The sequence below is a fragment of the Pteropus medius genome, unplaced genomic scaffold, assembly GCF_902729225.1.
Source record: "Pteropus medius unplaced genomic scaffold, Ma_sr-lr_union100, whole genome shotgun sequence".
Classification (NCBI taxonomy): domain Eukaryota; kingdom Metazoa; phylum Chordata; class Mammalia; order Chiroptera; family Pteropodidae; genus Pteropus; species Pteropus medius.
In genome coordinates, this window is record NW_024351730.1 from 5,275,219 (window position 1) to 5,291,942 (window position 16,724).

Genomic DNA, 16,724 nt, shown 5'->3' on the forward strand with positions numbered 1-16,724 from the left:
CACATTCCTGAAATATTCCTAAAATTTATTAAACTTTACTAATCATCTCCACAAAATGGTTGAAAATAGCAGTATCTTATTCTTGACATACATTTTTTCTGTGAATATCATATTGGAAGAAGAAAAACCTTACTTTTTGTATGTTTTAAATCAAATTAGTAATATCTTAACTGAACATGTCTGCTAAGACTACTGAGATACTTTAATACAGAAAGAATGGCACCGCACATGTACAATCTTTGTGCTACATTTTGCATTCATTCTTTTAATTCATTCCTTAATATGCAAAAATTAAGAATTCTAAGAAAACTATATCTTTTGATAAACTGACTTCCCTAATTTGATGAGCTTCGATATGAAATCTTTTAGATTTAAACATTAATTTTATTATTTATGTCTCTTAGTCTTAAATGATAAATCTGTACTTCGAGAAATGAGGATATATCAAGTTAAAGACAAGTTTTAAAAATTCTGTGTTTTGTCAGGAATATTAAAAATTCAAAAGAGATACACTAAATACTTGTTACACTATACTTCATGTCATTTGTTTATTTTTTATTTTACATGACATGTCTAGTTATTATTGAATTCATCTGTAGCTCAAAGCAAACTAAGATAAGGTAGACAATAAGTTTTCCTTAAAAAAAGAACTGAGAAGTATGAAGAAGCTTCAAGTGGAATTAATGCTTACCTTACTACCTGTGGGAATGCCATGCAACACAAATACTCTCAACATCCCTGAGACAGACAGAGAAAGAACTGTTCTCTGATTGTTATGCTCTTCTGTGGATATCATAAGTTTCAGCTTGGCAGTAAATATACCAGAAATCACTCTTCCATTTCTGAGAGAAGATTTATAGTTCAATAAAGATAATATAGGATGATTATACAGAATTCTTAATTAAGGAAGAAAAGAAGAAAACAATGTCTATAATACTCAAAAGGCAGAAAGAGCCAAAATATGGGGTGACATGAATTTCTGCAAATTCATAGTATTTCCAGCATTTAAAACAGGAACCAGCAAATCTTTGCTCCTTAGTAAGAAGCAGTTGAATAAATGAATGTTTATAGATACAGAACTTGGCTAACTCCAATTATATGATATAAGTAAAAGTGATTTTTTTACTTCTCTGAACTTCAATAGTATGCTCTTATAATAGGACATATGTTGTACCATTTCAAGTTCTATTAAAAATCATAATATATCTATTTTATCTGTCCTCCAAGGGCTTCCTCCTCTGTAGGCCATTTACATCTTTATATCCTACAGTGTGTCTGGCACATCAGAAGCCTCAATACACATGTGTTAAAAAACAGAATACTAAAATAGTTTAATTTGACTCTTTCCATGTTAACACACTAAAAAGTAATGATTTGCTGACTGGCCAAGCTGTTCACTTGGCCATCGCCACTACCAACTCAGATTTCTACAATGTGATTGAGTTGTAGTAACCAAAAAATAATACTAAAACAAATGGATCAGTCACGTCTATGGTCTAATTTATGCACTGTGTGTTAGGGGTTGAAAAAACAAAAACTTGAATTGCACCTGAGCTTAAATATTAAAGGGCAAACAATACAATGATGAGGTATGACTGCGCCTGAAAAAGCAAAAATAATAACTCCTCAAAATTATGACTGAGGACAACACCTTTCTAATAGCAACAGCTGAGAGAACAACTGCTATTAACCAAAAAATTTTTACGGTGAAAATATAAGTAGTATTCTCTGGGTCATGCATTTCAATGATGTCACTTTGAATTTTGCTGGAGAAATGTTATTTGGGAAAAAAGTTCCACCATCCAATTTAATATATATAATTGCTGCCATGTACTCAGTCTACCTTTCCTCTAAAAGAGTCACAAGCTATATATTTAGTAACAACAACAAACAGAAAAAATTCTGGAAAATCACCTCGCTCCAAACATTTCTGAAGAAATCTCTTACTACCATTCTCTGACAGGGAGTGGACAAGCAACATTACAGCATTAGTGAGAGTGTGCAGAAACGCTATGATATTCCTTAGCCTTGCCATTAAATTTTAAAAAGAATCCTGAAATCTGAACAAAACATTCCTGTCTCTTATAAGCTAGAATGCACTGTGATGAAGCCCATACTATTTTCATGTCAGCGGGTAAGAACCAGGACAGTCTCCAGACAAAACTGAAGGATATGACTTCAAAAGTCAAACCCAGTTTCCAACCTCCCCAGTAGCATCCCACTTCAGGCAGCTTCTATGTTTCATGCTTCTCACAAAATAATTAAATAAATAGGAAATGACAAATGACTTGATATCAATCATTTACACATTTACCAAATGCTATTTACACTCTTGTGTGAAATCACCCAACTAATTTCCATTTTATCACTCATACAATAATCAAAGGCAGTGCACCCTGTGACCTTTAGGTAACTCAAGTGGGATGGAGAAGATCTGGTGATAGACACTGATCAAGTTTCTGAAATCTTCTATGCCCAGGGCTTATTCTGAAGGTTATCCTAATATGAACACTTTAGGGGATACCAGAGAGTTGAGTCAGAGGGAATAGAGACTAGACTCTTTGGGAGCATCGGCCCCAATCACAGCTGCTCAATGAGTTGGAGAATGCCAAATATCAGAATTTTTTCAAAAAAGGATAGGACTCAATACCTGGAGTTTATTATGCTCCCTCTATCTGAGACTAGAACTTCTTGACAGCTTAGTCTCTTCCTTTCTACTTGTCTTGCAACCCACTTTTACCCTTCTCTCTCTTTCAATTCTATAGAGAGATTTCAGTCTGTTTCTACCCTTCACCTCATATAATGCTATCAAGTATCAGTCATACACTCTACAGTTGCAAGACCTGTTCAAGTACCTGGCACATCCCAGGTTAAACAGGTGAACATGTTTTCAGTTTCATGTCTCTAATATCAATCATCACAGATGTCATATACTGAGTTTTTTATTCCATAGATGTAAATGTTCCTACATACAAATTCATTATCGTGAATTAATAATGCTAAATTGTTCTATGTCATCATGATAATTATAAAGGTCAATAAATACGTCATTTATTTTGTGATAGATTTTATTTTCAAAGATTCTGTATACACACACACACGCACACACACACACACACACACACACACACAAAGGTATGGCTATGAAATAAAACTAATTTCATAAGAAAAACACAAACATCTCCTTTCTTTAAATCTGAATAACATGTGCTATAAATTTATCAGTTTTGTAGAAGTCAGAGCTGTTATAAATTTAAGTGAAACAGTGGATGATGCCCTATATTGCATTCATAGTGGAAGCGGTGTAGTGGAACCACCAATAACATCAATAATATCAATATGTATTGAGTTCCTACTCTGCATGTCAGAAACTGTCCAAAGGATTTAGATAAAAAAATTAAATCCCCAGAAACCCAATAAGTCACATGATTTACTCCCGTTTTACAAATAAAAAAACAAAGTAAGAAGAGGTTGCGTAACATGCTAAAAGTTTTGTAGTTAATATATGGTGGCAAAATAATTCAAATACAAAGGAGTCAGTATCCAGAGGCCTTGATCTTAATCATTGCTTGATAGAGTGATAAGATGCTATTTGGAAGACAGACACCTTCTTAGGTCCTAGAAGAGATCATATTTTTCTGTATTAATTTCTGTCCACTGAATAGCTTATATTTTATTTTTATAAATTTGAGAGTAGTAAAATTCATAGAAACATATAGCTCACTACAGCCTGAGGATAAATATCTAAGAGTGAAGTTGGAAACTGACCCTCAGAGCCTAAGTCTATGACCTGACATCACGTTTTTCATGGCTTTAAGCAGAAAGATTCTTCAAGTTTTCAGAGTATAAAGCAAGAATACTGGGGAGAAAAAACTTCTATCTAGATGACCCCCTCAAAACAGTTTTTTGAAATGCAGTTAAGCATTTCAAAGTTAAGCATTTCAACTCAATTTAGATTTTCCAGACTAAATCTATAATTTAGATACCAAGCCTTGTCATTTCTAATAGATGTCACTGTGGATGTTAGCTGTCATAAATATACAGAACCTGTTTATATATTCATTTTTCCAATGACTCCATAAAATTGGTTCAAAAAATAAATATTGCTCCTTTTATTTGGCTAACAATGTGACAGCCTCCTATGGAATTGTAAAAATCCATAAGTGGTACCACAGGGTCTTAGTTCCAATGACTAAAATGAAGACAAAAGCAAAAAATGAATTAGTTATTAGTTCTAGCTAATCTAAATGTATAGTCTTGGTAAATTAGATATCAAGGCAAACCAATCTCAGGTTTCCAGGCTCAGAAGGGAGAAAGCCTCCAAATGAACAAGACCTCCCAATATTATCTTACCATGTTTTTAAAAGATACTACTTCTAAAGATGATGTTCTCCTTGAAGAACTCTCCTCTGCTATTCCTAACAATACTAACACTTGTCAACGGTATGTTGTATTATGTTTTCCTCAGAATTTTAATTAACTTGAGCCACACAATATCTTTGTGAGACGGAAACAGAAAAAGTAGAACTTCTCCCATTTCACAGAGGAGTAAGTCAAATCACAGATGGAATAAATGAACCCCAAATCACATAGTTAGGTCACAGCAGAATCACAACTACCATAAGTCAGGAGTTTAAGTAATCGATATAATAATTGTTTCAACTCACCAAGAACTCAGCCAAAAGTATACTGATGTTAATAGTGAAATTCCAGTGTGGTTAATTAAACGATAATTGCTCCATTGCTTTTAAGGACAAGGTAGGTTATATAAGTGATTCCTTTCCTGGTAGCATACCAAAATATAATAAATTAAATTAGAATTTATTCAATAAATATTTAATTGAGCACTTATTATGTACCAGGCACTGTTTTAGATGATTGGGAACCAAATAACAAAACTGGCAAAAATCCTTGACCTCAGTAAGCTTACGTTCTAGCAAAAGAGATAAAAATAAACAATTGATATAATGATAATAAAGAAATAAATGATCTTGTATTTATCTGGTTGGCCAGAGTAGGCCTTATGAGATGATGACATTAATGGATATGCAGAGAAGAGGACTAGCCAGGAAAAAAGCTCCAAGGAGTGTCTTGGTGCATTCAAAGAACAGAAAGGAAGCCAATGTGACTGCAACAGCATTAGCAAGAAAAAGACTTGTGTGAGGTGAGGTCAAAGAAAGAACAGGGAGACAGATCATGCAGGTCCTTGGAGGTCACCACAAGAAATCTGGGTTTTATTCTGAATGAAGTAGAAATCTTTGCAGGGTTTAGAGCATAATCTGACTTAAATTTTAAAGAGGATCTATTATTAATCATTAAATATCTTAAAATTTCATCACTCAACATATTGTATAATTTTTGTCATAAATATGAATCCCAATTTACTCTCCTTTCAGAAGAAAATACTATTATTCCCATTTTCGCTAAAAAGTTACCAAAGTTCAGAATATCTAAGTAACTGTCTAGAGTAGGATCTAGTAATTGGCAAAAAGGGTCAGAAAAAGGAACAATTTTTCCAACTCATGGTCTAAAACTGATTATTCTTTCCTATGTACTCATTTATATTAAAGTCACAAAGGAAAGAAAATAATGAGATTCATTATCCAGATTATCCATCAATAAATATGCCCAGTTTTATATATTAAAATTGAATAAAACACTCAAACTCATATTTCTCTTATTAATTTCTGGTGCATAAGAATACAAATACTTTCCCTGAACTTTCTATTTGAAATGACATATGACCATTCAGGCTAAGAATTTTGGATGCAGAAGTAGTCATAATGATAGCTTAAAATTTCAACAGTACATTTAGAAAGTTTTTCAGTCTTTTAGTTATTGTTATTTATTAACTCTCTATTATATGCCAGTCACTTATTAAATTCTTTGCATATGTTGTTTTATTTAATATTAATTAAATACTCTAAAAATAGTACTATTCGTAATCTCATTTATGCAGGACAAATGTGGACCTAGGAGGCTAAATATTGAAAGGTCACAGGACTGCTCAGCACTAGAGACAAGATTTTACCTAAATCTCCACAGTCGAAAGTTAAGTTCTCTTCACTAAGCCACACTACCTTTCTGCAGCATAATGCTTAACATGTCATTTCAACATTTCTAACTAAATGGTCAGCCAGATATGAGTAGCCCCATTTTACAGATGATTAACTGGTCATAGAAAAGTTAATCAAGCAATCAATATTTATTTTATGGCCACAATATGCAAATCAATATTTAGATGCTGAGAGCACAGAGGATTCATGATACAATATCTTGTGTCGATGAGCTTGCAATTGTGTTAAAGTAATAAGAGACACATAAAAAGGCAACAAGTAATCCAAGATAGCGCATAATAAGTACCAAATGAGATATAGAGCCACAAGTGATAAAGAAATTCAACAGAGAGAAAACTGAATCTAGGTGCTTCAATTCAGTTAAGAAAAATCTGCACTAAAGAGGGTCAGTGTTGAGGTGGTCTATAAAGGAAAAGGGTTTAGATCATCAGAGAGAATGAGGACAATAATTCCAGTGAGTGAAGATAATATGACCAAAAGCCAAAGGAGCAGATGTGAATGGATTATCAAGAGAAAATGAAAAGATGCATTTGAAGTACAGGACAAATGAGAAGGTAAACTAAAAATGAAGCCAAAGAAGCAGATTTAGAAAACCTTGAGTGGCAAATTAGAAATCTAAGGGAGGAGGGAAAGAACAGATCTTTGTTGAAATGCTAGTGTGTGGCACCTGCTTTGCATACACTTTTCATGTAATCTTCTGAACAAGATTGAAATGGAGATCTACCATGGCCACATTAAATGAAGAGAAACAGAGATTATCTGACCAAGGCACAGCTTTTTGTGTGTGGATAGAGCAGAAATTCCAATCTAGATCTATCCGCTGCCAAGGGCTATACTCTTTTCACTACTCCTCACCACCAGCTACTGAAGGCAATGGGGAGCCACCAAAGGTATCTGATCAAGAGAAAAGAGTGACATAAGGAAAACATTGTAAGAATAAAAGAAGACTAATATGACTGTGAGATATTATCATATGTACAATATCAGAAAAAAACTGGGGAAAGAAGACACCAGGCAAGAAGAGCCACTTAGTCTATTGCATTAACCAAAAAACACGATGACGAGGATCTATATCTGAGTCCTGACAATGGAAGTAAAAAAAAATTTAAGCGGTATTACAAAAGAAAAATGAAGTGATAAATGGCAAAACTCATGTCCTGCAACAGACAGTTTCTACTACCCAACCATCACTCACAGCATAATTATATCTCCTAAAACCTCAGAAACAAAATCCAAGGTCTAGCTCAAGTATTTTACGTTTTTGAGAGCATATAATTTATTTAAAAGTAATAAAATCTATGGCTTAGGAAAAATGTCTGCCTTAGTGCAATCTATCTCAAAGCACCATCATGAATTATGAAAGCCTTTTATTAGGCATAGCTCTATCATATGAGTTTGCAAATAGCTCATTGCCATATATGTTAACATGAACAGTAATTCCTTATATTCATGTGCATTAGACATATTGATTACTAAGGAAATATTCTCTTCCTTTTAGGTTTTCTTTTTAGAAAATTAAGTGTAGATTAAACAGTTGAATTCTCTCCGAGAGATACAATGTGTCATATTTCTGAACATGATTCCATCCCAGCATTTGCTCTTAAAAATGTAAGGTACTACTCAGGATTCAAGAAAAAACTAGTAGCAACTAAATGGCTTATTCCTTAAAAACAAGTTGGGTCTTTTCTGAATTTTTCTGACTCCCAGACAATGCTCACCATACAATTGCCAAACATATATAGATTAAACTAAATCCAAGCATTTAGTCATTAAACATTTTTTCAAGCAATTAGGTATTGCTAAATTGCCAATCTGGTAATAACCAGGCTAACTATATAAATATTTGATTAGTATCAGGTATCCAACTAATTTCTCTTAATTTTGAATTAATTGTGAAACTGAACATCCTAATAAGCACAACATGTACATAATAAATGTGTGCATACAGATATATACATATCTCATATTAGAAGTAATGAGTAACGATATTTTGACTCAGAATGGCATACATACACCACGTTCACCTAATCTCCTTAGTATTACCTGGCTATGCTGAAAGATTATTAAAATTCAACATATTATCCAAGCCTAATTTCCTGTACTTTTATGTATAAAAACATATTTGTTTTTCTGAGTTGAAAATGAATGTTTTAATTTTAAGTCAAACTGAGCCATAGTCCAATAATTTAAGCCTACAGCTAATGTATATCTAAAAATCTCTTTGAAAATTTCAAGAATGCCAAACCTGTACTACATTTGAGAAATGTCACATGCATGTGTAAAGAAATATCACAAGATCCTAAAAAAAAGTATGTACCGAAATACAACCCAGATACTCTTTTATTTATGTTCCTCATTTCTGCATATCTGTACTGATGTGAAAATAGGCATCTGTAAAATGTGAAAGAAATCAAAGATACGACAGAAGCATTTCTGCCCAATAATGTTACCCTTTAATATACTGTAAGTTTGAAAAACTTAGCCATTATAAAAGAACAAATTTAAAATCTATTTATATAGAAGATCTGGGCTTTTATATGACTTTAGATATTTCATAAAAGATACATTAAATATATTATGTGTGTGTAAAGGGAATCACAGATAACGTTTATTTCCTACAACTTTTTTTTATTATCTATGGTATTTCAATACACAGCAATGTGTTTATACATAAAATGCATTAAAATATGATTATTAACCTTAACTTATAAAGGTAACCTTAACTTATAAAGGTATTATTTAAAAAAAAAAAAAGAAAAGAAAAGAAAAACCATTTTTACCTCCCAGTCCTGGTCTAAGACGATTATCATAACCATCCAGAAGTCTGTCTAGAATTCTTGTGAAGATGGTAATGTTATTTTTAGCTTCATCTTCTTGGATGTTAGCCAGCACCAACCTAAACAGATAATTTTACAAGCTGATATATATACATATGTGTGTTTTGCAAGTGCTAATATGCTCTTCTTCCTTGATTTGAATTTTAAGTCTCCCTAAGGGAGTCATCCATTTATTGCCATCCATTTTCCTCCTTTTGTTCACTTTTATAAATACCAGTACATCTATGGGGAAGGTAAATATGCTGTGGAAAATGGATACTAAATAATAGATTATTAAAAAAATTGTTGTCAAAATTATTTCAGATATCTCCCTCTCAGTATTGTGTGTAGACTACTCATTTTTTTTCTAAATTCTATTCCCTAGAATATACTATGATTGTAGATTATTACATGCAGATACTATTAGTAATGCTATTCTGTGTTTAGAAAGGTATGATAACCAAAGAGTTTCCTGAAATAATTTTTCAGTGATTTGCAAATTTATTGGGAAAAAAAAATTGCCTTCTTGGAAGCACAAAATTCTCTATCTTCCTCATAAATGTCTTTCTTTTTTTCCTTATATCTTTTACTCTTTTAAACCAAACTGATATCCTTAGTTTGGGTATACCTCCACCCAATGGCCAAGTGCAATATAGACATCAGGAGAACTACACTGGCTGTGTTCCAGGCTCCACTGTAGCTAGGAGGTGGAGGTGGGCTCTGAAAGGATCAGTAGCACACACACAGCAGCAGAGAGCGTTGGAGGAGACCCCTTGTAAGTGGCCTCTGAGGAGAGTGATAGGGGTCACCTAAAGATTCAAATGCCCAGCTACTTTAGTATGCTTGTATGATAAATTTATGGAAAGAACAAATGGTCTTAAAATATCGCCATAAGAGGGTTAGAAACAGTGATTTTCTCCATTATTTCTCCATGAGAAACCCAGAGACCTGATTTTGTGGCATCCAACGACTTGGTACAGAAGCAACTGGGTATATAAAACAAAATGTCCCTTTTTACTGCCATTTTCCCCCCAGAATGATTCAGAGATTTATACTATTGGCCAAAAAAAGAATATTTCCTATAACAGAATAAACTACTGGTATGAACATTACTGGTAAAATATAGAACAGAAAACTAATAAAAGTAAATACATTAAGCACTGAAGATTTTCAGTGTTACTAATTGACCACAGTTTGTTCACTACTTTAAAATAAAAGATTCTGTGTAATCTACATTCAGATCAAGATATATTGTGTAAAATATCATTGACAGAGTCCATTTGCATGTAAATTATTATACCGCTAGTAGCTAAAAATAGTTATAATACATCAAAAATTGGTAACCAAGTTAAAATAAATATTCACTTGAGAGCAGTGAAAATATTAAAATGCCAATATGAATATAAACACTAAAAATTATGTAAGCAAACTAGTTCATACTTTTCAACTCAAAAGTTTCTAAACTGTTTTAAGCTAATTTTAAAACTAATCACTAAGGTAGTCATAAAGTTCCACATAGATATTTTTGGTCAAAAGTATTTTTTCATCACGTGTCACATTTTCTTTCTAAAGTTAATATTAAGATGTTAAATGAGATTTTTTTCCAATTAAAATAAGTCTTTACAAAGAGATTTCTTCTCCATTCTAGAAAATATTTTCATACTTGAAAAATTACTTACACAGGAAAATGAAAAATTAAAAGGCAAATAAATATATAATAAAGACTTGTTTTCTAAAAATGGAATGGTTACATGAACATTCTTATAAATCTTGTATTTTCAGACCCATGGTATTTTGAAAACATATCCTAAAGTCAATAAATAAAAGATACCCATTGATTATACAAATCAGGAAAGACTATAATTATGATGAAGTTAGTAAAAACTATAAAAATTAATTTCATGTTTATAGAACATAAGCAAAACAAAATTAGCTACATGTTTAAAATAAGTACTCTTTATGATAGTACTTATTTTAGGAATATAATAGAACCATTTTAGGAATATAAGATCTCTAAATCAATAATATAAAAAGTTGATTAATAAATCAACCTTTTATTTTATTTGTGATTGTGGAGTTGTATACTACCTCCACCTAGAGGTTTAAGGCTTACATATCATTTGAGTTTTCTGTGTTGACTAAAAGAGCCAAGACTATAAAAAGAAAAAAAAAAATAACACTCAAATCATTTTAGCTTGCACTTTTTTGTTTGGCTTAAAAGAAAACTCTTGGCTTCTTTACCCAATTTTGGTGTTATTGTAAGTGCATATATCTTAATCACTTCAAGTCCTTGCAAGAACATGCCAATCAAAGGATATCGTTTTCTTTAGTGATTTTTTAAAAGAAAATATTTGTTTACTTTTGTATTTATAGATAAAAAGAAGCAGCAAACTTTCTTATTGTCTCTGTCACTTCATAGTTCAGTTTCTTAGTACAACCTTTTTTGATTAGAAATAGTTCTTCAAAATACTCCAGCTTCTCAAAAGCCACCCCTGCATTGATGCCATTCAAAAACACATCTTTAGCCTGAATTAAAAGAGTCATATGCAATAAACATCTCACCTGGCTGGGTCCCACATCAAGAAAACAAGCAGCAGCAACTGCATATCGAAAATGTTCAATTTCGTCTTCATCGCCGCTCTTTGTAAAGCTATGAAAGAAAAACAAAATACACTGAAAATTAAAGTCAGTCCCATAATTCAAAAAGCCCAAAATACTCATTTATGTTTGGAATTAGAGTTAAAGCTACGAGATTATTCCAGTGGAGTGAGCGTAGGCGTGATGACTGGATAAGGGATTTTTTTTTCTTTCTTCTCCTTCTTTTCTTCTTCTTCTTTTCTTCTTCTTCTCCTCTTCCTCCTCCTCCTTCTCCTCCTCCTCTTCCTTCATCTTTTCTTTTTTTTGACAGCCAAATGATCAAGTAATCAGACTTTGCTCTGCCAGTAACTTCCCCCAGTTCCATCGTCAGCAAACACTATTTTGTACTCACACACGTAATAACAACATATGGGACCCTGAACTGACATATGAGCTAGAGAAGAGAATGGGTTAGAGGGGAGAGTGAAAAAGGGGAGGAGAAGAGATAGGTTTTTCATGCCACAATCCCATCAAGCAAGACCGCCCCCGCAACCACAGCGAGAAAAGCAAGGGGGGCAGCAGCCCACTTTTTCGATTATTCTTTGTGTTATAGTGAGCCACAGTCCTCATGTCTTCACTTCTTCACTTCCTCTAAAATAATATAAAATACAATAAAAATAAAAAAATAAAATAAAATAAAAATCTCCCACCCTGCCCATCCACAGTTGCCCAAGGCCACACGTCTTGGAAGCAGCCAGCTAGGTTCGAATCAATTGCTGCGAAACGACGCGTTTGACAGCTGTTCCCGAGCCCACTACAATCCCGGCAGGAGCGCGAGGCTCCCGGATCCAGCACCAGCAGGCAGGCACGGTGTGCAAAGTTGAAGACTATAAAAGGGCCAGGCTAACTGGGCGGGCGAATAGGAGCTTATTGTACTTGCAAATATGCTTCTGATGATGATATCGAAATTTATATATATAATTTCTTTTAATGTACTGAGGAGGAGGGGGTGACCTAAACCTCCTCGGTTTCCACCGAGCATGGGAGAGTGGGGTGAGGGAGATGAGACATGCATGGGAGGAAAAGACAAATGGAAAGGGTCCCTGTTGGGACCAACATGTGCAACCTTACCTGAAACAGCAAGCAGAATTGGGTGTTATGCTCCCTTTGCCCTAATCTCGAGAAGATTGGAAACTTGAGAGAGAGAGACAGAGACCGAGACAGAGAGAGAGACAGACAGAGAGACGGAGACAGAGAGGCAGAGACAGAGAGACAGAGATAGAGACGGAGACGGAGACGGAGACGGAAACGGAGATCGAGACCGAGACCGAGACAGAGACAGAGACAGAGAGAGGCTGACTGCAGCAGCCGAGCGAGCGGGGAGCGAAGAGCTGGTGAAAGCCAGAGAGGAGCGCGAGCGGCGGCGGCGGCAGAGCGAAGAGTAGAAGGAGGCGAAGGCGACCGTAGTGGCGGTGATGGGCGGAGGAGGAGGAGGAAGAGGAGGAGGAGGAGGAGGAGGAGGAGAGGAAGGAAGGCTGGCAGGAAGCGTTGGCAGGAGCCGGCGGGGTGGGGGGACGCGAGCGGAGGCACGGTGCGCGCAGGCAGTGGCGGGCACGAGCTCCGCGCCTGGAGAAGGAGGAGCCAGGCCTGGGAGGAGGGCTAACGAGGTTCCAGGGCACGCAGGGACCCCCAACCCCGCGCCCGATCCCGAGTAACTGCCCGCCAGGCACCTGCAGTCGCACAGCCCCGAGCGGCAGCTGCAGGCGCTCGAGTGCTCCTGGAGCATCGCTCCGGAGCATCCACGCCGCGCGGGAGAAGCGGAGCCCACGCGACGCCCGAGACTGCGCCCCGCGGCCGCCCGCCAGGGCTATCCCGCGGTCCCGAGGCTCCTGGGGGCTGTCGGTGGGTGTGGGTGAGGAGCTGAGAATGCAGTGTTTCGGTGTTGCCTTAAGTCCACGGGGCCGCACCCTGCCTCTCGCCCTGCTTCTCGTCCCCCAACATCTCCGGCTTGGGAGCGATGTGGCTGCGGAGGAGAGGTAAAGAGCTACTGTTCCAGCTGGAAGGCAAGGGGGCTAAATCACGCCTTTACTTAGTCATCAGCGCATCCACGCAGGATCAAGTTCAATACATATTCGTGGAATCAGACAGCAGGAAGTTTCTTTGATTTCTTGAGCTAGCTTGCGCTTGCTCTCGCTCTCTCGCTCTCTCTTCTCTCTCTTCTCTCTCTCGCTCTCTCGCTCTCTCTTCTCTCTCTTCTCTCTTCTATATTCTTCTCTATATACTTTCTCTCTCTTCTTTAAGCACTCTTCTTCTAATCAGGATGACATCTGCCAATCAGGACCAATATCTACTCAAAGCTCGGAGGCTTGAACACTTCCTTGAGCCGGTCTATAATGTCCATTTGCAGATTATACTCCTTGGGAAACCTCCCGCTCACACTCAGCAATTCTTTTTGCCCATCTCTTTTCAAAGGCGGCCTCTCTACCTGGTGATCAAACTCAATCAACAGCTCTAAAAAAGTTTACATTTCTCCAGAGCAAAACTGTACCTGCTATGTTTCTTCTAGCTCTGATTCTTTCCCCAGAGTGTGTGAGGTTTCCCCCTTTAAGGCTTCCTCCCCACCTCCTCCCGCGCTCCTGGCAAATGGACCTGTTGTAATCCCAGCCCCATTGTATATTTTCAGCACTGTGTGTTTGATCTGTCTCATTTCTCTTCTATTTAATCTGAGATGATAAAATTTAATCGTGAAACTTGAACAACAACAAAAAAACATTTTCCTTTTTGTATTGCACATAAGACAAAATGTTATGTACATCCTACTAAGGCAAAGCAGAGTGGGTGTTTATTTCTTCAAGAAATTATAAACTTTAGACGATTTAAAAGGGGAAAAAATATAAGTATGCTGATATGTTTCTGTCATATTACATTTGGAGTTTATATGTGCCAAAACACTTCAATTTGGTTAGTTATGAACCAAAAGTTCAGATGTTTTTCCTGGATGATGCAGTTTTCATAACAACAAACACTGCTAATGTACATAAATTTTAGCTTTGCTTTGAAGCTAGATGCAAGGAGAGTAAAACCTTTACATTGTAAATACTTTAAGCTGTTTTTTTTAACCTATTAATTACCCCTTTCTGAATGAGCATTTAATATGCTACACCTTAAACAAAAATTTGCTCTCCTATTTAGCACGCTCTGTGAAGAATGGAACACCACGCAGCTTTCTCCTCTACCATTTAATATTCCCTTCCTGACTTGCCCATTTCAGTCTAATTGAAATTCACAAAGATAAAAAGCAAGCCATTTAAAACCTTGCAACTAGGGGATCCAAACATCATCTACTTGGTGTATACACTTTACTTGTTATGGCATTTTCGTATTTTCCATTTCTATGAGACCATCTTTATTAAGATCTCTATCATTTTGTCATTTATATTACTACTAAATTGTTTATATTTTGATAATGAAAGTTGAACAGCATATGGTTTCTTCCCAACCTTAACTGCTATGCTCCAACAGCATTTCTCATTCATGAATGTCACAATTTTTATAAATGTCTTCATAGATTATTCTCATACTATAGTTTCCCCTGGATTCTAATGTCTATTTATGTATTTTAGCTTAATCGCTTTATTTCAAAATTTGTATCTTCTGGAATTATTTGTTTTTCAAAAATTAGCCTTATTAAATTGACATCCTTATTAAATTTTCAACCTCATTGTTATATGACCCATTTATATGTAGCTTCACAAAGTTCAGACTATTTTGGATGACTTTTACCATTTGGATTTTAAAAAATTGTATGTTAGAATAGTCTATAGATTTGGATATGCACTTATTTGAAAGAGACTCACAAAAAAATTAATTATAAAACCATGATTTTTTAGTTTTCCCTCACAAAATACTTTGTAATTTTATTGCTGTTGGATAGCACGTTAAAAAAAAAAAATAGAAATCAGAAAAGCTGATTGCAGTGGACCTCTACTTACTGCTATATCTATACTAATATTTTACTCTATAACTAGTTCAGCCAAATTTCTTCTAGGATTGTCCAGCTTCCCCAGACATCTGATAATTGCAGCCTGATTTTTTTTCTCCCCCATCATTCTCTAAATGATGGAGCACAGTGAGCTGCCTGAGATTTGAGAGCCAGGCTGTGTCAGTCATGACTAAGCTCTTCCTACCCACTTTTTTTTGGAACATGTCCTAAGGCAACCAGTTCTATAGAATTGACAACTAATTGGTGGCAGGTAAATTCATTCCTGCCAAAGCTAGGGCAGTGCACAACCTTCTGTTTGAACTAGTCTGAATAACTCTCCCACAATGTGGATTTGGGGTGGGGAGGTCATGTTTTATCTCCATCCCCCAAACTGAAATCTCTTAAAGAGATTTCCACATGAGGACCAAAAATAAAAGAAAGATGAAAAATTGGGGTATCTTAGTTTTGTCTGATTTTTCTTTTTTTATGCTTCACAATATTGTACAGTTTTAAAAAAATTCACTACAAAACTGTTCATGTTTTTGAACAGATATTGTGTAGAGCTTCCCTTGTTCCTGCCCAGACTTGGCATCACTGTTCTAGGCAACCACTACTCTTTATAACCTAAGGGACTTGAATCTTTAAGTTCTATAAGATAAAATGTATATATAAGAATATATAATATATATGTGTATATTATATACACACATGCAAGCACATAGATATTTATCTGTAGAAAGATAGGTATCTGAACTAATAAAATTAAGTATGTGGATTTAAATGAGAATAACATTTATAGAACAAACACATTTCCACAAAATGCATTTAGTCTCACTACCACATAATTTGATCATAGTAATTTTTACATACTTCGAAGTACCAGAATTACTTCAACAAGAATAGCATCTCACTGTATTTACAAATTTTAATATATCAGCATGTATTCCATAAATAAATTCATATACACTTTACATACTTTCCTGTGTGAGTCATTTATTCAAATGAGAATATAAACTGATGGAAAATTAGGAAATAAAGCATAGATTATTCTCTTTTCACAGAATTAAATATCTTGTACTTTTATGCAGAATGCTTTACTAATTTCAAAATATGTTTGGAGTGCAAGTCTGTTCTTACCTATTCACAATTAGCATTCAAAAAAGAAGGAAGGAAGGAAGGAAGGAAGGAAGGAAGGAAGAAGGAAAGAAAGAGAAGGAAAAGCTGGAGCAAATATTCATTTGGTAATTCTCAAGTTAAAACCATGGCTTATTC

General features: G+C 35.3%; 1 protein-coding gene across 3 annotated transcripts in view; it reads right to left on the reverse strand.

Moving 5' to 3' along the window:
- The window catches only part of GABRA2 (gamma-aminobutyric acid type A receptor subunit alpha2), a 123,505-nt gene extending 110,175 nt beyond the window's left edge, over positions 1–13,330 (reverse strand). The window contains exons 1-3 of one of the 3 annotated variants that reach the window (XM_039845127.1): positions 13,201–13,330; positions 11,456–11,543; positions 8,858–8,973 (exon numbers count right to left, since the gene is read on the reverse strand). In XM_039845127.1, the coding sequence (XP_039701061.1) occupies positions 8,858–8,973; positions 11,456–11,526 (187 nt within the window). In that variant the 5' untranslated portion in view covers positions 11,527–11,543; positions 13,201–13,330. Of the gene's footprint in view, positions 1–8,857; positions 8,974–11,455; positions 11,544–12,180; positions 12,307–12,601; positions 12,782–13,200 lie in introns of those variants that run through there. The other 2 variants (XM_039845126.1, XM_039845128.1) reach the window with 2 other exon arrangements.
- Between the last annotated feature and the right edge of the window lie 3,394 nt (positions 13,331–16,724).